At 41.8% G+C, this 20,043-nt stretch overlaps 3 protein-coding genes across 3 annotated transcripts in view; 1 reads left to right on the top strand and 2 right to left on the bottom strand.

Annotated features, from left to right (window-relative positions):
* The window catches only part of LOC117770083 (double-strand-break repair protein rad21 homolog A-like), a 951,093-nt gene that overhangs the window by 676,046 nt on the left and 255,004 nt on the right, over positions 1–20,043 (bottom strand). The gene's annotated exons all lie outside the window — the stretch shown is intronic.
* On the top strand, positions 10,066–19,159 carry LOC117770082 (prolyl endopeptidase-like). Its single transcript, XM_034599130.1, has 15 exons — positions 10,066–10,284; positions 11,388–11,462; positions 12,354–12,487; positions 12,569–12,699; positions 12,816–13,025; positions 13,135–13,256; positions 13,621–13,726; positions 14,468–14,659; positions 15,868–16,065; positions 16,620–16,723; positions 16,843–16,979; positions 17,088–17,182; positions 17,577–17,708; positions 18,291–18,447; positions 18,551–19,159. Exons 1-15 carry the CDS (start codon positions 10,243–10,245, stop codon positions 18,843–18,845), a joined length of 2,130 nt encoding a protein of 709 aa, XP_034455021.1. The 5' UTR covers positions 10,066–10,242; the 3' UTR covers positions 18,846–19,159.
* Positions 15,663–20,043, bottom strand: part of LOC117770076 (ephrin type-A receptor 7-like) — a 146,669-nt gene continuing 142,288 nt past the window's right edge. The window contains exon 21 of the mRNA XM_034599121.1: positions 15,663–15,673. The gene's annotated coding sequence lies outside the window, so the exon portion shown is untranslated. The remainder of the gene's footprint in view (positions 15,674–20,043) is intronic.

Below are 20,043 nucleotides of genomic sequence, written 5' to 3'. Positions count from 1 at the left end.
CTCATTGACACTTCATGTGTATGCAGATTCACTGGAAGAGTCTTACTCTTATCTTAGAGTATTGAATCATGAGTGAAGTATAACAGAGACGTACAGTATTTTACAAGTAGTACATCTGCCCCCCCCCCCCCAAAAGCTACAAGAAAACAAATAGGGCAATTAGCAGTACAAAGTGATTAATCCTATTGTTTACCCATCAGTAACCACTGATTCCCCCGACTTCCGTCCCCATAAGCCCCGTCACACACGTACCCCAAAACATGGACATCAAATACAATCGCAGGTTGCTGAAAAGTTTGTTCGGGTAATTACTTGTGAGGGTTTTCACCCCCATGCGTGGTTACATGATGGATACCAGCACCTTACACCAACTCATAAACTGAATCTTCACCACTGAGAGCTTGAAGGGGGATTATAGTGCTTGTTTTTCATGTAGATTCAAACCCTCCACAAAAAAAGCCACTAAAATGAAAACCATTAGTCCTTTGACTACAAGTAGAATAAATGTATCAGGCTCACGAGGAGTATTTTAGATTTTCATGTTAAGAACCCCCCTTAAAAATATAATATAATATATATTTATGAATAATATGTGCATTGTTTGAACATAAATCACCATTTCCCGCAAATGAGGTCCGTGTTGGGTAATGTATGTGCGTAGGGGGCGGGGTATGGCGAAAGCTTTAAGTGTATCATAGCCTCCGGCGATGGAGGGAATGAGTATGTTCGACAATCCCGACACTTAAAGCTTGTGCAAGATGGGAATGTTGCAGTGGCCCGACTTCTCTGAATCCTTTACATTCAACGTATGACTGGGGGGAGTGAGAAAGTGACTCATCGGCAGAGTCGTCTTCTACTTGCCTGATATAAAAAAGGCTGACTAATGGCCAACACCTCTGTGATGCTGTTGCCAAAGGTTAATTATATAGAGTGTTATAAAACAATAAAATGCAAAAACAATAAAGAGAAATGAAATCGAAACTTCTGGCTCTATCTCAGTTTATTACACTACGAACGGGACAAGCTGGTGACGAACATCCTCCGTAAAACCAGATCTGACGAAGCCCCTGAAGTCCAAGATATTTACTTTAAGAAGACGTTTGTGTTTTAATCACTCGGATTCGCACCATAGACGGAGAAAACTCATAATAATCAAGTTTTTATTTTCACCTGGGAAAGTCACACGATGAAACTCTTGATGAACCTCGTTCGCACAAGATAAATATCAACATAAAGATAATTATCTGGGATTTAATAACAATTAAATTGAACTAAATTAGAAACAAGTCTCATATAAGCATGTTATAAGCTTGACCCCATTGTAGCTCTGCTCGTACGGAAAACTGAAGAGTCATTGTTGATCATTAGTCACTATATGATTGCTTTGGATTGTATTACCTGGTGATTCACACACCTCACGTGACATACCCTTTGACACAGATAGAAAAACAAGCCAGGGGACTTTTCGTTGGCATCATCATTTCTTGTGAGAGCATGACAATCACAACAAGTCTTTTCAGGGTGTTCGTAGAAAACAAGGTTTGTTCTGTCTGGTGCCTGGAAATGAGCAAAGGCTGAAGTTCAGTTCCTCCATAATCAAAACATGAGAATAGAAAAGGTGAGAGGAACTGCACAATGCGTCCCTGTCATGACAATGTGTTGTCAGTAAGGCCGGTGTGTTGTGTTGCCAGATGCGGGATCAGCGATTTATCATCTTTTTTCCCCCCGAGAATGGAAGTAGAAAGAATCCAGTCATGGAAAAAAATGTGACGGCTCACTGTGTTTACAGCTACTCGCCCACATGTCAGAAACTGAACACACACCCCGTCCCTCTGAGGTGGAAACATGCCACTCCCCAAAATATGTGAAATCTAGAGATAGGTGTCGACAAAACTGATATCACTCACTGTCTGTCTTAGTTTCCAGACGTTTACATTCATTCTGGTTCAGTCAGTGCACCCCTCCCTTGATGTTTTTCCAGTTCTGCCATGTGGTAAAGCAGTAAACAGCTGAGCAGCACATCTGTACAGAGGATTATTTGCCCTGATAAAGCATTGTTAGGCCCATTCTACCAGGAAGTAGATGACCCATAGGAAGAGAAACGTCACTTTTTTGGGGGGGTTTGTTGTTTACTCGGCCTCGGCCAGCTTAGTTTTTACCACCAGATCCCCGAGGATAATCCCGGCTATTTAAACCTTAGATATGTAAGATTACATTATTGCACTTCATCGCTAACAATTGTTTTCCTGGAAGCATCTTTGTTTTGCCGGGATTATTTTTCGTCATGGGTCGAGGTCTTCGGGGGTCGGAAGTCCCTTTTGTTATCTGTGTGTGTGTGTGTGTGTGTGTGTGTGTGTGTGTGTGTGTGTGTGTGTGTGTGTGTGTGTAGGGGGGAATCCTGACGTCAGGGTTTGTCCCTCTTGTCTTTCTATGTTTTAACCAATCAATTGTTATCTCTTCTCTTTTAGCGTTGCTGTGATAAAGGAGGAAGAATTTGTAAGTTCCCCAAGGAGCTGGTGCTTATTTGCCCCTTTGTCCAATTGTTTGCTTATTTATTTGTTTGTCAGCAGGATTAAATCTGCAAAACTGATTGCTACTAAATGTTGTGAAAGGACGGGACAAGGGCCTAAAAAGACAATATTACATTTTGACATTGAACTGGACAAAGTTGTTGTTTTCTCACTTTCTTTAGTTTTGAGAAATGAGGCAGTTTCTTTTTATATTTTAACAAATTGGTCAGAGAATGATCCAAATTAAAATCCAGATCTATCAGATGTACATGAGGCTTCATAAGGGGGTTGTGTATTGGCTGAGTGAGTGCCGTTCTATTTCATTTGATCTATTGTTTCTATGACAACCGATCAAAATGATTTACTTCCTTGTAAGGTTATTTTACATTTTTTAAATTCCAGTTCAGAGACATGACACAGTGTGACATCTAAATAATTCTGTATTTTATTTCTTCAGGGGCATAATTTAAATTCAGTCCCTGAACGAGGCCTTTGTGTGGCAAAGAAAACTAAATGACAGATAGGATCCGTCTCAAGTCTTATGGAAGCAATCATGATTCCATATGGGGAATAAATCCTGTGTCGCATTTAAAGGTCAAAGGGAGTCAACATATATAATCCAGGTGTGATCTGAAACACAAAGGCACAGAGTTAATCTTGATGTATTGTGTCAATACATGAAAGAAGACAACTACGGTGACCTAAGTGTTTTTCTTTATATACATGTATATGGAGGATATAAAAAAAACAACTTAAATCCTCTTTTTCTCCATCTGTTTGAAGATTAGTGTCAAGTGTGTCTCAGCCGTGAGTCTTTGGACAGTCTTTAAAGGGCCAAGCAAATATAGGTAGAAGGAGAAAAAGCCGAGGATTTATGTTAAAACTTAACCAATAAATTATTATAACGTCAATGCAAATAAATGCAAAGACACTGGTGAGCACAACACTACTCAAAATGCAAAAACATCCAATATTTGTGACCATAAACTACTCACCATGATAAAGACACTGTAGCATAAAGGTACAAATATACAATATATATTCATCCTTAAGCCAAATTTGTACAATTATTAGCTGATCATCTTTGCTTCATCGTTGCTGCAAATGAAGTTGCTGACATGAACTTATTGTGTCTTTGTGCTTCTGCATTTTTGCACAGCAGCCCATCGATAACTCGAAGCTGCAATGAAATACGACGCCGAATATCTGCAATGCATTCGCTGTAAACACGCATGACTCACTTGCCTGAGCCTCCGAGCAACTACACAGTCACTAACTGCAGAAGAGATGATACAAATCTTTATCTTTCATCCCTGTAAAGTTTAACACAGTCGGAGAGCTCACACTTTGGTCACCGGTGGAGCAGAAGTCAAACTTTCTCAGACTCTGAAAGTGACGGACCAGAATAACTACAACCAGTCATTTTCACACCTTCTCCGAGTTGCACGCGATGAAGGAGGAAGCAGACATCCTTTTCTGCAACATCATCATCATCATCCTCAGTCTGTTTGCCGTGCAGATTGCAACTTAGAACCAAATAAGCTTGTACACACTTCTAATTTCATCTAAGAGCAGATTATTATAGTATTTAAATAACCTGTTTCTTTTATTTATCATTTTACCTTTAATCAGTCCTCTGGCTTAATAAAATGTGCATGTTGATATCCCAACGTGCACGCTAAATGCAATCTACACTGCAGTTTAACTCATTGCACGTTGCTAATGCTAATACTAATAAATGGAAATTGATTCTATTCTTGTATGGGCCCAGTGTCCAGTCAACGTCACTGCCAAGAACATTTGTGACCATTTTATTTTCTAAGAATTGATTCTGTAACCGACAACTCTTCTCTCCTCTTCTGCTTTTTCCAATAAACAAGCTCTTATACCTCCTCGCTACATATTAGAGTTATTTGTTGCTTAATCAGAAATGGTATCTGAGATGTATCTCAAAGGTGATGCTGTGATTCTCTTAGTTTAGACATGTGAATGTTCACACCTATAGAGAGCATCCGTTAGCAGCAGCTGAAGAGGAACACACGGACGGTGCAGCAGCGGCAGCAGCGGCAGCAGCAGCAGCAGCAGCAGCAATGCTCCGGATGGGGATGTTAGCAGGATTGTGCTTCACCTGACATTAGATTGCAACTTCAAAAATATGTGTCAGACTTGAGTCAAGTACAAACAATATCACTCCCACAATATTTCAAATAAACAGTGTTGGAGTTTCAGTTGCAAGTTGAGAAATTAAAGTTCCACAATGTGTTTAACCTGCAGGATGTTGCAATTTCTGTTAGAGAGCAAAAGCTGGTCTGACCTGTAAAATAATATAACGAGCAGGACACACATTGTCAGTTCAACAGAACTTAAACACACATTGTAAATATTGTCTAAATGTACTTAAGTATTAAAAATAAAAGTACTTATTCTGGAGACCTGGCAGAGACTGACATATTAATATGAATAATATTACATAACCGGTACTTTTATGTAACGCGGTTTGCAGGAAGTTGATACACATGTACTTGATACTTGATATACATGTCCTGCAAGTAGGATTTCAAGCCAAGGCTAACTTGCAATCACTGTCCCTGATGAGAGTTTCTAATCTAAACAAGTCACAATACATTCTAACAATAAGAATATAAATTAATCTGATGAGCAAGTAATCCCATAAAATAACGAAATTATAAAAGATGTGTTGAGCTGCATGATCAGATGCAGGGTCCTCTTTGTTTAATGTTTTCAGATCAGATCTGTTTAGTCTGTTTCTTTCCACGATTGACACTTAATGATCCCGTATTTCAATACACTCTGAACTGCAGATTAGAAATACAATAATTATAATAATAATAATAATAATAATAACCTGTCTGTTTGTTTCTGCCTCTGTAAAAGAGTTAGAAATTTAATATGTTGTTGTGTTTTCCTGCAGGTGTAATCTGTCGTCTTCAAAAGCAACAAGCGTTAACAGATGTTGGTTTATTAGCTGGTGTGTGGCGGCTAATTTGCAGTTTATAATGCTTCCTTAATCCTTCCCTATACCACTTAATTATCACAGGGCGTTTATCTCCTATACTTCCTGAACTAATGAGAGTCTACGAGCCTAAAACACCAATTATCGCTAACTCCGGTCCTCCCCTGCAACGATTAGTAACTCGCAGGCCCTGATCACATGGGGACCAATAGGAAACAGGGTGAGGGGGATACCGAGGGGCTGCAGGAGCTACTGGGAGACTTAAAGATGATGTGATGGGGGAGAATATAGGAATAAGAAAGTCTGCACGCTTTTGGCTTGTGGTCAACAGGTGGGCCCGTGTGCCACCACCCCCACACCCCCACCCCCTTCGCCAATCTCACAGACCACCGGCTAAGGAGATAGCCCAGATCTGTCTGGCAGACAGAGAAGGGGATTTCAGCACCAAATCCAGTGGATCAATAAAAATGTCTGCTAATTAGGCTGGCCAGGAGAATAGAGGAGGGGGGATGAGTGAGAGAGAGAGAGAGAGAGAGAGAGAGAGAGAGAGAGAGAGAGAGAGAAGAGAGAAGGCAGAAAAGAAAAACACCACCGCAGCCAGTGCTGATTCAGAAGTCTAGACGGATCAGGAAAATCCCCAGACAGGCGTGCCCATTGTGGAAATCAGGTGAAGTACGGTAAGGTGCCACCCCACCTCACTCTGTGGGTTAATCCAACCTGCCAGGAATCAGGCCCTGCTTCCATCACTCTCTTCACCAGGCCGCGGCCACCTCCCGTAACAACAGCGATCAGTTTCTCTGACCCCAATCCTCCTTCCTCCTCCTCCTTCCTCCTCCTCCTCCTCCCACCTTTTCTTCGCCCTCCTCCTTTTACCCCGCCCCCTCCTCCTCCTCCTCCTCCTCTGGACATCACCACTTTGACCCAAATCTCCTCATTTAATCTTCTTCTTCTTCTTCTCGTCTTTTGGATAACAATCAACTCCCTAATTGTCTTAATCTCACTGGTCTTTTATTGTCCCGGGGGCATCATGCGTGGCGCAGAACAAAAACATTAACCACAGATCAATACTTGGCATCAGGCTGCAACCACCACTATGGCCTTTATCGATTATTACTAAAATTAAGGTCGCACTGTGTTTTTTATTTTAATTATTATTAAGGGTGGAGTTTGTCCATTTTAGAAAACAGACATAAATATCATTTTACATTCAAATATGTTTCTTTTACTGAGATTACGATGAGAATTTAAAAAAGAACAATTGTACCAGGGAAATTAATGAATCATATCAATCAAACAAAATCAACAAATAGGCAATAATACCTAGAATGAAGTATATAATTCTACAATGGAGAAAAAAAGAAAAACATCTTGTGCGTCCGTGGATTAGATCTGGAAAGCAGCAGCAGCAGCAGCGATTGTAAACACCTTCTTCAAATCTCCCCAAAGCCGCTCTTTATGCTCTCCACACAGAACAAATCTGTACATCGTCAATTTCTATAATGAGGAGCTCATGGAATAGCACTCTCAGTTATATTACAATACGGCTCCGGGCCCCGAGCCGACCATATTAGCTTCGGAGCAGCGGTAAGTCCAGGATCAGGCCGAGGTTACGTGGTGATTTGTGTATGATTTTGAAATGACCATAATCAAAATATCCAGAACAATAACGGATTATCTGTTTCAGTGGCGGCACCATCTGTTCGGGAGCGGGGGGCCCGGGTGGCGGGGGGGTGGTTATGTTGTTCACTTGGGTGTGTGTGTGTGTTTATATGTGTGTTTACATACACGGGCATGTATTTTATTTTAATGTTTTTACCTTTTTTAATTTGCAATGGTCAGAAATGTGTATCTTTGTCAGTTTTACAAAATTATATAAATCTTTCAAATATGAGATTTCCCATTTATTTCAACACCTCTAAATTATACGGTTTATATAAATTATTACAACATTTTATTTCATCCTCCTGCTTTCCTCAAATTCACACTGTTTCATCACCCCATCTCTTTTCCTTTAACAGCTCAGTCCCTGCCCCCTCTCCTCCTCTACCTCTCCTCCTCTTCCTCTTCCTCTCCTCTCCTCTTCCTCTCCTCCTCTTCCTCCTTCACTCAGTGGGTGAGTCTGGAGCGTCTCTGCAGTCGCTGAAAACCGTCTGACTCTGCTCTGCCGTAATCTGACATATCTAATCTAATCTCTCTGTCTTCACAGATTGGCAAACTACCTGGGTCCCTCTCCAGCCAATTAGGGCCCATCTGCACAGCACGCCACGCAGGGCCCGGGCCAAAGCCGTGCTGCCGGCCTATAGTCGGGCCACTGGCTCAGCGATGGTTCAGGACGTCTGGGGCCCCAAAGATATCTGCTACACACCAGCCCATCTGTCTGTGGCGTGGCCTGGTCCACTTTCATCCCCAACAGCCCCAAAGATTAGGGATCCACCGGAGACTTTACTGCCAATTACAGCACTTGTTGCCGTACAGTTGTTAAGTAATCACCACAGCCATGATTCATCACCGAGTTATGAGGGCTACTGTAAAACCAAGTGTTGTCCTTTTAGAATCAGTGTTCCTGGGTTATTCCAGAACGTAAATTAGATCATGTGCAAGTTTATTAACATGCAACTGTAGTTTCATCTGCAGAAGAGAAGAAAGGTTTACTCACGTCATAAATAAACAACAAATATAATTGATTTGATCAGAATTGATCATGTTATGAGGCAGATATCTTTACCAAATATATATGTGATACTATCAGCATTTTAAAAAACACTTTCCAACATTATTGTTACAAGTAAATAAAGGGTTAGGGTTAGGGTTAGGTTTTTTTTTCCTGCTTTGCCCCGAGTACAGTGTTTAGTATTTATTGTAGTGAAGTGTTTGGTTTTTCGGGAAAGATAAAATAGTTTTGAATCAACTGTTTGATTTTTGCAGAACAAGTAAAATGTTTAGCGAGTGTAGCTTGAATTCAGGGGTTTGTTTGTTTCAACTGCTTTGAGAAAAGGAGAAGAAGTTTCAGGAAGTTTTAAAAACTCAGCACAATTTTAATAAAGCAAGAGTAAAGCGAGCTGATAATTTCTTGTATTTTCTTACTTTTTAATTGAAACACAAAACTTCTTTGGTTTTGTTTTCATCTTATTGTGTCTCGTGCCTCATGTGAAGTGTGAGCGCCGAGAGGTAAATACACTGAAACAAGGTCAGAGGCCTTCTAACAGCTTATTTTCTCATCAAGCCGGTCTCACTTAATCACCTTAGCTAAATTAGTTGGAAATTAGCCCTCTTTCTAACTCCCTGTCCTCCATCTTTCCCTCCTTTCCTCCCCCTTTTGCTCCCCAGTCGTTTTCACAGCTTTGTGGATTAGACAGATTACACGTCTGAAACTCTGTTTTTCTTCTTTCTCTCTCTATCTCTCTCTGTGAGTGTGTCTGCACCACATTAGACCGAGAGGACCGGTGCCTCAGGTCCGTGCATGAAGTATAATTCATCTGCAGTAAAAAAAAAACACTCACTTCGGGGGAAATTCATTGTCTTGCATGTACTGATGTAAATGAAAGAGGATGCATGCAATGTTAGTGTTCGATTGCCGATGTTGTGTTAACCTGTTGAATGAAGCCGTACGATGCAACTCAGTGCAACACAATGCGCTGCTTACACATGCAAGGCCTGAGTTTTTATTATCACATGACTGCATTTTTCGTAGTAAGTTCATTTACTCTCAGAAGTGCTGCTGCACAGGGAGAAAACAAAAGTGGAAAAGATCATATCACTTTTTAACTACTTCTGTTTTTACTGAGGAATAAAAAGCGAAACCTTTCTGTGAACGTTTTATAGCTGATTGATCAATCCACTAAAACTTATCAACTATTTAGTTGATTAAAAAAGTCAACAGAGTCAAAAACTTAACTGATTCACTAATTTTCTCTGTTTTACATGATCATATTTCGATATCTTGTAGATGAAATGATTAATCTTTTAATCAGAAAATGTAATTTGGTGCAATTTGACTGAATTCAGGAGAACTTTTGGACCTTGGTGGAGGTACATGTGCTCTACTCAGAGCCAGGGCTGTGGCTCAGGGGGGTCGAGTGGATTGTCCACTTTCCAGATACTAGCGCAGTCTGGGATCCACGGCTTCGATTCCCCACGCAGCCACGATTCATAACACAAACACTTTCAAAAGCACAAATTAAAAGAAGTGCACTCATGCTATGTGCATAACAAGACAACCGAGCAATCGTCATAATGGTTGAGGGATACAAATAAAACACACACACACTTATATAACCCATCCTGGTGCAGCACTGTTCTTGCACGTCTGCAGGTTAATCAATGCAGAAAGTCCCCTCGCTTCTTTCTTTACTTTCTTTTTCTTTCGTTTCCACTGCGAGGTTCACAGCTCAGGGTGGATTCTGGGATTGACAGAAGCAAAGTTCAGTGGAAGTCGAGGTTACGCACGATTGGACACGTACTACGTGCTGTCAGCTGTCGTGTTTTACTGCGGGGATGTTTTAAGTTGTGCAAAACGACTTCTGGTGCACGTACGGGCGCGAGGTCACGTACACTGGCCGCCGTGCGCGTAGCTGCCACATCATTTCCTGTGTGCAGAACAAAACACCACTGTTGAGTGTGTGTGTGTGTGTGTGTGTGTGTGTGTGTGTGTGTGTGTAGCTTTCACTTTCACTTCGCGGCCGCATTGAGTCGCGTCGTCCAGAGCGTCCGAATAAAGATCAAACTGAGAAGAGACACAGTTGAGTTGTATTCAGGAAAATGGCTTTAAAGTATCCGTCCGCCCGAAGAGAAGAGGAGAAGGTCAGTGTGTGATCCCGCTGCGGGTTTCTGTCTGTTGTTGGTGCAGTTCTCACAAGAGCAGGAAGAGAGAGGGGGGAGGGAGGGGGGGGGGGAGAGAGAGAGAGTCATGCGGGTGGAGGCGGAGTGGAGAAGCAAAAGGGAGACTGAAGGAAACAAAAACAAAAGTTTAAACTTAACATGTGAAAAAGTTATTCAAAAGTTTAGACCTGAACGTGTGTTGCATTTCTCCTGCAGCTGTGGTGTAACCGCAGCAACAACATCTGTGTGAAGCTCATTCATTTCTCTTGACTGCTTCAGCTCTAAAATGACAAGCTCATGTAGTGTGTGCTTTTTCTGAAAAACTACCACTTTACAATTGCACATCTCATGCATGAATAATATCCTTACTGTGTAATATTTGATTACTATGTATTAGACTGTCACGTGTCTATCTGTTCCACTGGAACACTGGATTTCACTGTGAGCTGTGCAGTGACAGTGACAACAAAGGCATTGAGTTGAATTTAGAGGATGTTTAAACCGCTAAGGATGATTTTATTATTATTAAATAACCTGCAATTTGATTTCTCAACAGTTTAACCCTTTAAAATGTTTGACAATACTGCACAAATATACGTTACAATTTAGTTTCCACAAGCAAACATTAAAAGTCCAAACCCCAAATATAACCAATTCAACTTACTATTTAAAAAAATTAATACAAAATTACATCACACAACAAAGGGGAAATGTCTCAAAATGAGAATTTCTTTTTTTTAACTACTTGCAGATAGTTCTCAAGCAAGTGTTAGTTTGTAAATCTTTACAGAACAAGATCTACCTGTTGCTCCATGTTCCTCGTTGGCTCCTGCCCAAGCCTTCCACAGGATTCCATGGAAATCTGTTCTGTGGCTTTGGAGAATTTCTGCAGAAAACCATACCAGTTTCACTAGATGCATGTGCTGAGAGAACATGCCAACAAATCTTATCAGTAAATTTTTGAATAAAGGACATTGTACGCAATGGCCAATCAAACACTTGGCAGTTTGATGTGCTGATGTGTGTCAGTTCCAAAGAAGGAGGTAGAGTTCTTTCTAACAAGTTGTTTAACTTCTGATTAACAGGTGGATGAATACCATGGAACTAAGATCTGTGACCCATACGCTTGGCTGGAAGACCCTGACAGTGCAGAGACAATGGTACGCTCTGGTGTGCCATGAGCTCCTGCAGGAAACGTGTCATTCCTCAACTTTTACCACCTTCTGATACCGTGTGTTAGAGCTCCACCGATTCATCAATGGTGGATATGTAATATGAAAAGTTTTTATGTTGATATTTCACATTAAAAAATGAATTTCTCAGTTGACATTTAGGTTGTATATGTGTTTTCAAGTATAAGTATTTAGAGTTAAGTTCACAACAATCCATAACGATTGATTCTGTTGTGTTTGTGAAACCTGAGGAATGTTTGATCTCACACGTGGTCGACCTGTTTTCTTCAGGCCTCGTCGGGAACGTTTGAGACTAGAACTTTTTATGCTTTTCTTTCCTCAGGAGTTTCCATCCTGTCCCTGGCATTGAGATAAGATTTGCTAGATAATAAAAGGGAACTATTATTATTCACTGTGAATACAAATCATGAGTTCAGCCACTTTTCCTCTCATTGAACCTGAACCTGTGTTTTAAAGGTTCAGTGTGTAAGATTTAGGTGAAAGGGATCTATTGGCAGGATTTAATATAAAATACTAGTAATGTTTAACTTGTGTGTTATATCTAAATTGTACAAATTGTTGTTTCTTTACACTAGAATGAGCCCTTTATATTTAAATGCTTCATATTTACATCAGGAGCGGCTCCTCTCTACGGAGGCCGCCATGTTTTTTTACAGTAGCCCAAACTGGACAAACTAAACACCTTTTGAGTTTTTATGACAACTAACAACTCTATTTCGTGTTTGGAAGGGGAGGGTGAGGTGAGGGGTATTCAGCTGCAACATGCAACTTCACCACCAGATGTCACTAAAATCTACACACTGAACCTTTAACCAAACTACTTTAAATCTCATCCTTTCCTCGTCCTTGGTATCTCAGGCCTTTGTGGAGGAGCAGAACGAACTGACGATGCCGTACCTGGAGCAGTGCGCTGTCCGGCCTCAGTTCCACCAGCGCCTCACTGAGCTCTACGACTACCCCAAATACAGCTGCCCTTACAAAAGAGGGAAGAGGTACGGGTGGAAATTTAAAGTGCAGCCATAGCACAGGCTAAACAAAAAGCGACTACATTTTATTTCCTCTTTTATTTTCAGGTATTTCTACTTTCATAACAAAGGCCTCCAGAACCAGGACGTGCTGTACGTGCAGGACTCTCTGGATGCACCTGCCACCGTCTTCTTTGACCCGAATAAACTCTCTGAAGACGGCACGGTGGCACTGAAGAGTGAGACCAACTGCAGAGCAACTCTTGTTTAGTCCAAACCCACTCAGATGAATAGAGAAAAGTTTTACAGAAAGCTAATGACTTCCTTCTGTTCTCTCGCCCCTCTCTCCGCCCAGTGGGTCGCCTGTCGGAGGAGTGTGAGTACTTTGCGTACGGTTTGAGCAGCAGTGGCTCGGACTGGGTGACGGTAAGTTTCATGAAGGCTGATGACCTCAGCCAACTGCCCGACGTGCTGGAGAGGGTGAAATTCAGCTGCCTGGCCTGGACTCACGATGCAAAGGGCGTCTTTTACAACTGCTACCTGCGTCAGGACGGCAAATCAGACGGTGAGGAAGAAACGCCGTGCACACAAGCACCGCTACGACAATTCAATGCAAATGTCTGTCGAATAAACATTCATTCAAGACGTATAACCACTCTGTGTTTTGACTAAAGGCACCGAAACCACCAGCAACATCAATCAGAAGCTCTTCTACCACGTTATCGGCACCAAACAGTCAGAGGACGTTTTGGTGGCAGAGTTCCCTGAGAATCCAAAGTGGCACAGCTCATTAACCGTAAGTCTGAAGCGTAGACTGTTTATAAAGATGGACGTAATGTCAGCTCCGCAAATGCCTCTCGATCGCCCCCCTGGTGGCCAGTGTAGGTATAAACCCTGCCTCCACGTTAAATCAATAAACTGGGTGGAACGTCAGGATTGGCTCCTCAGACTCAGATGGCATACGTTGTATTAGGGATATTTCTTTGGTCTAACGTGCCACCTAGTGAGGCTGGAGCCAACATTGTCTCTCATCTCTTTGATATTTCAAAAGATTCGGTGACCTGGTTGGGAAGAAAGCGTCTGACGGTCCTATAATCAGTTTAAAACTTGTTACAGCAACGACTACATTGACATAACTGCTCTTTCCTTCCTCCTACCAGGTATCAGACGATGGCAGATACGCCGTCATGTCCATCACTGAAGGCTGCGAGCCGGTGAACCAGCTGTGGTACTGTGACCTGCAGCAGCTCCCCAACGGCATCACAGGTCAGTGTTTCTGTGTCCGACCTCACGTGTTGTGTGATCTGAGCCACAACACGTTCCACAAACACAACTCGAAATGTAGGATCACTTGAACAGAAAGAAACTCGAGGTCTGCTTCAGCCTTTTTGTTCTGTACCCAGGTAAAATGATGATGATTTGATTTTACACAATCATGCATATGCTAAGTGACCCAGTTTGCTGGTTGATTTGCTGGAACGTCTATAATTCATCTCTCTCACAAACACATCGACCTGTCAATGCTGTCATCAGCAGCCCCAGGAGAAATACTTCTGTCAAAACGTCCAGTGTGATTTTACCGTCTGCAGTAGGCAGAAGTCCTCTTACCACAGGTACTTTCAGATTGAGCAGTGCATTCCCGTGATGTGTCACTCGAGGTAGGTTGTGCCTGCCGCGACTGATTTAATTAAATAGAAACACTTCCTTGTATCAAACCCCTGCCAGCTTTTAAATAACTTGAAATCTCTGTAGCGCCAAACAACTTTGCTGCATCAGCACAAGAGGAATTGATGCTAATGCCAGTGACTTAACTTCTTATTACTCCACCAGACGGGATTTCAAAATTCAGTTTTCTGGTGTAAAATACATTGTCTTACACAAGCAGTCATTTTGAAACGCTCTGTGTAAGAGTTCTGTGAAAATATGTTTTTGTAAATAGGGACAAAAATCACCCGATGCATCTTTTAGAACTGAGTTTTGTGTGATTGTCTTCATCGTCCCCTCCAGGGCTGCTGCCGTGGGTGAAACTCGTGGACGACTTCGAGGCCCAGTTCTCTTACGTGACCAACGAGGGAACCATTTTCACTTTCCGCTCAAACTTGGATGCTCCTCGATACTGTCTCATGAACATAGACATCCAGAAACCAGACAGGCAGCACTGGACAACCCTCCTACCACAGCACGACAAGGATGTCCTGGGTGAGACTCAGTGGACTTTTTAAAAGATGAAGTCCTCCTATATAATATAAGTTCTCTACAGGGGACTTTCACGATGTCTGTGGGCATGTGCTGGAGTGTGTGAAACACGTACAGGGTTTATACAAGGAACTGCAGTTCCACAATTCAGCCCTTTAAATCTTACAAAACACCCTTTCGCTGAATTTCTGTTGCTAATGCTTTAATAACAGTCTGACCACAGTAACTGGGAAGTTCTGAGTTTGTGGTAGTAGACGTTCGTCAAAGGGAACTGTACAGAAAGTGATATTCGGCAAATAAGCACTTTTTTTTGGTGTGAGTCATTCAAATGATGGTAACGGTCTCTAGAGAGCAATGAAACATACAGCCTTGAAAATCCATGTTTACACACACGCACGCAAACGCACGTCACTAAAAATTGAGGAAAATAACTTGAATGAATGGAAAAACACTGCATCGATAAACTAGACGTATAAATACAATAAATGCTATAAACACCTTAATACACCGTACTAATATATTATATATGTGTAGAAATACTATGTGTTATTTATTTGTCTCTTCATTAGTGCAGGGTTGTGTTTAGCAGAAAATAATTGTGGCAATAATATAAATTAAGTTTTTATGGAAGAAATTACAATTGTTGAAAATCATTAGAATTTGAAAACATTTTTTTTTTTATAAATGTTTCATAAAGTCTTATTGTTTATAGTCAGTTATTTGATACAGTCACTAGGAGAAGGCAGCGTCTGTAGCACCACTGCCATCTACTGACCAATAGTCATCATACATCATTGTATCATACTGACAGCGTGTTAGTCTGCCCCCTGCTGGCTGTTTCACAGGATCCACAGTCTGCACCTGCATTGACTCTGTGTTGCACGGTTGATTCTAACTTCACCAAACTGTTGATCTATCTATCTATCTGTCTATCTATCTATCTATCTATCTATCTGTCTATCTATCTGTCCATCTATCTATCTGTCTATCTATCTGTCTATCTATCTATATATCTATCTATCTGTCTATCTATCTATCTGTCTATCTATCTGTCTATCTATCTATCTATCTATCCATCTGTCTATCTATCTATATATCTACCTATCTGTCTATCTATCTGTCCATCTATCTATCTGTCTATCTATCAAAGAACAACAAACAAACTCCATCATGTTCGCTTCTCACCACTTCCTCTCTGTGTCCCTCTGCAGGCTTTGTCTCCTGTGTGAACCAGCACCACCTGCTGGTCAACTACCTCCACGACGTGAAGGACATCCTGCAGGTGTACGAGTTGTCCTCGGCCCGGCTGGTCCGGGACCTGCCGCTGGACGTGGGCACAGTGGCCGGAGTGAGCTGCAAGAAGAAGCACTCGGAATTCTTCTACAAGTTCACCTCCTTCACTTCGCCAGGTAACTCTGTCCTTCAACATATCAATAAGTTAATGCAATGCTGCAAAATCTGCACTATTGGATCTTTATTTTTAAGCAAAAAAAACACAAACTTCCCTGGTTCAGGCTTCTCTGATTATTTTAAATGGTTTCAAAAGTGTATTTTGTTAAAGCTTCTTTTTATATAAAATGTCAGAAAAGATTAAGAAAATACCCAAAAGTGTTAAAATGTCTTGTTTTGACAAAAATCCAAATATATTCAGTGTATTATCTTCAATCATAAATAGAAAATATAGAAAATATAATATACAAAATATTGATTGACTCATCGTTTCAGCTTTAAAAACATCTCCATCTATTGCTGCATGTGCTGTGCTGCTGTATCTGTTGACTACTCCCAGTGCTTTTATGATATAACAGTAAATATGAGCAAATGTTAAATGCATAAAATGGCCCATATTACTGTAACTGCAGGTTATATAATTTAAAATGTCTTACATCAACAATCGATGTTTAAAATACACTGATTCAAGTGCGTACACACACTTCTGACCTCTGTAACCTGTGGTTCCCAGGTATCATCTACCACTGTGACCTGAGTGACTCCAGCCCGGAGCCCAAAGTGTTCAGGGAGGTGGAGGTGAAAGGCATCAAGCAGGAGGATTTTCAGACCACGCAGGTAAATCTCCTCCTGTTTATTCTCCAGCTTCAGTTCAGACCAGAGAAATAGACAAATACGAGATTACAGAAATATAGTTAAACATTTTGTGAAAAGCTGGGATTCTGATATATTTTCAGGTGTTTTATCCCAGTAAAGATGGAACCAAGATCCCCATGTTCCTGGTTCACGCCAAGGGCCTGAAGAAAGATGGAACTCATCCTGTTTTCCTTTATGGTTACGGAGGATTTGAACATTCCATACAACCGTACTACAAGTAAGTTCAACTGGTCCATCCAAAATCCTTTTCATTTATATGATTATAAAATTATTTTCTTGTACTTTTATTTATATTCTTGCCTTCTGTGTATTCCCTGTATTACAGTGTTGCTTACCTGCTGTATGTGAGACACCTGGGGGGGATTCTGGCGGTGGCCAACATCAGAGGGGGGGGGGAGTACGGCCTCACCTGGCACAAAGGTACGAGCACCAGGCGACTGAACACAGAAACATGAGTCACTGAGGAGAGTGAGGTGGATGAGTGTTAGTTAAGCTGCGTTTCCACCACAGGGAATTTCCCTGGGAACCAGGAACCTCTGCAGGAACCAGGGTCTAAATTAACTTACAGCAAAACTGTTCTGTCCCCAAATAAGTCTGGTGGTACTTGAAGAAAGTACAGGAAACCTTGGTGGAGTTTGCGGTTTTCAATATCTCATAAAATCTGTTCCCTGACCTCAAGTCGAGCATTTCAGGTGTTTTAGACACGTTTTGTTAGTGGTAAAGATTTATCTTATCTTTAGAAATACTTAAATGTGAGTTTTCATCATCATCATTTAACTCCAGGTTGTGTTTTTCCTGTACCGTGTGTTTGAAGCTGGAAGTTTAGGGAACAAGCAGAACTGCTTTGACGACTTCCATTGGGCAGCAGAGTATCTGATCCAGGAGAAGTTCACCAGCGCCAGTCGCATCGCCATCAACGGGGCCTCTAACGGAGGGCTGCTGGTGGGTGAGTACAGGACCAGCTGTGTGTGTGTGTGTGTGTGTGTGTGTGTGTGTGTGTGTGTGTGTGTGTGTGTGTGTGTGTGTGTGTTTGTGTGTGTGTGTGTGTGTGGGTGTGTGTGTCTTATCTATTTATATTTAGCGGGGAATCAAGTAATAAAGCCAGAGACAGAGAGAGAGCAGGAGAAACTGACAGGTTTTGAAACCTGTCATGTGGGGGAAACCCTGTCCTGTATTATTTATACCTCTGCTACTTCCTGGTTTAACAGTTCAGCCACCGCCACTTCGATCTAGTTTAATACATTAGACTGTGAACAACACACATAATTATTATCATTATAATAAGCATATGTATACATTGATGAATGGATGTACCTGTATAATATAATAACATTGTTATAAATAAAATAAAGCGTTCAATAAAGGCTCAAATGTGGCAATGATACTATATGTAATATATATGTTGCACCCAGATTTAAAGGGTTAACCAGAGCTTGATCACATCACTGCACTAACACAGCGTGAAGTAAAGACAATGTGTCTGTGTTCATAACAATTAAATCTTCACATATTTCAAATACGTGCACAGCTGCATGTGTGAACCAGCGCCCGGAGCTGTACGGCTGTGCTGTGGCAGAAGTCGGGGTGATGGACATGCTCAAGTTCCACAAGTTCACCATCGGCCACGCCTGGACCACCGACTACGGCTGTGCTGACGACCCGGAGCAGTTCAAGTGGCTCATCAAGTACGAAACACACACCAGCACAACCACTGTCTGCTACAGAAGAGTAAGAGAATTAGAGGTGTGGATCTATCTTGTATCTTGTCTTCCCCCCCCCTCTCTTCAGGTACTCCCCTCTTCATAATCTCCCTCAGTCACCTTACCCTGGCCCCCCCTACCCTGCTGTCCTGCTGCTGACAGGGGATCACGATGATCGCGTGGTGCCCCTGCACTCGCTGAAGTACTGCGCGGCCCTGCAGCACGGCGTGGGCCGCAGCCCCGTGCAGCGCCAGCCTCTGATGGTCAGGGTGGACACCCGCAGCGGGCACGGTGCGGGGAAACCCACGGTCAAGGCCATCCTGGAGGAGACGCACGTCTTCTCCTTCGTTGCCGAGACCCTGGGTCTGAGCTGGAAGGAGTGAGGAGGAGAAACATGACGGTTTCACACAGTGAGGGAGATTTTATGATGATTAATTTGTAGAAATAAGAACTAATTAGAGGCATATGATGGGTTAGATGTCAGCGAGAAGAGAAGAGTGAAATAAAAAAATCCAGTAAAAAAGTTTAGAATTAAATAAAATATTGAGAAAAACAGGGGATGAAGAAGGTTTAATTATAAATAATGAGCAACAACTATACTGTAGAATCTGAAATACTCATCATTGTTCCTTTTTCAAACAGCTCTTAATGTAGAAAAATTAAATGCACTTAAATATGACATCTCCTTGAAAGCTTTTTGAAAATGTTAAGGTTTCAATAAAATCTCTATTTGTGCTGAGTTCTGCCTCCTGACTATTTTAACCTGTCGTATCCCAACTGTTAATAGTGTCTTCTAAGGTAAATGTAAATAGATCTGTTCAGTTTGGAGGTGAACAGCTTAGTACAAGTTATTCTGATACCAAACATCTGTAAGTTGTCTTTACATTATATAGTATAAAGTATTAGAATAAATGTAGTTTTCACATTTACCATCAGGTGGCAGTATGCGACTGTAAAAATCCCTGTTTCTCTCCCCCGTCTTCACCTGGAGGTCGAACACTGGGTTCAGTGTCACTCTGCGTTGACAGGGACTTTGGATTTAACAGTAAAAGACAGATAGTTGTTAAGAGGAGGCATCGAACCTGATTGACAATCTGTATAAATCTTAATTAGGCAGCAGAGGAAAGAACACTAACGAGTAATGACCCGTATTTGACAGGAATGGACTCGTGCCCTTGTGAAGGTTCAAATTGGAGGTCGACAGAGACAGGGGAGAGATGTGCACATGTTTGGAGACACTTGAGAGATCGAGGACGACGATAGACATATAGGATAGACGGAGGATAGACGGAGGATAGATGGAGGATATACGTCGAGGGGACACGTAGAGCTACAGATAGAGCGTGAGAGTGCCCTTATGGAGTCTTGAGAGAGTATGGAGGCGTTTAAATCCGTCAAAAAGAAAGATGGAGCCTCTGCAGCAGTCGACCAGAGAGAAGTTGTCCGTTCGGTCACTCAGAGTTTAATCTGGGCTCAGCGGGAAGTTCTGATGTGGTCGGACGGAACCCGAGGCCTTATCCAAGCACCTCTCAGTGGAGAGCTAGAGCGGGAAAAAGAGAGCATAAGAGGGGGGGGGGGGGG

Source organism: Hippoglossus hippoglossus, chromosome 11, assembly GCF_009819705.1.
Source record: "Hippoglossus hippoglossus isolate fHipHip1 chromosome 11, fHipHip1.pri, whole genome shotgun sequence".
Lineage (NCBI taxonomy): Eukaryota > Metazoa > Chordata > Actinopteri > Pleuronectiformes > Pleuronectidae > Hippoglossus > Hippoglossus hippoglossus.
Note: the sequence above shows the minus strand (reverse complement) of the source record. Positions and strands in the feature narration are given on the sequence as shown.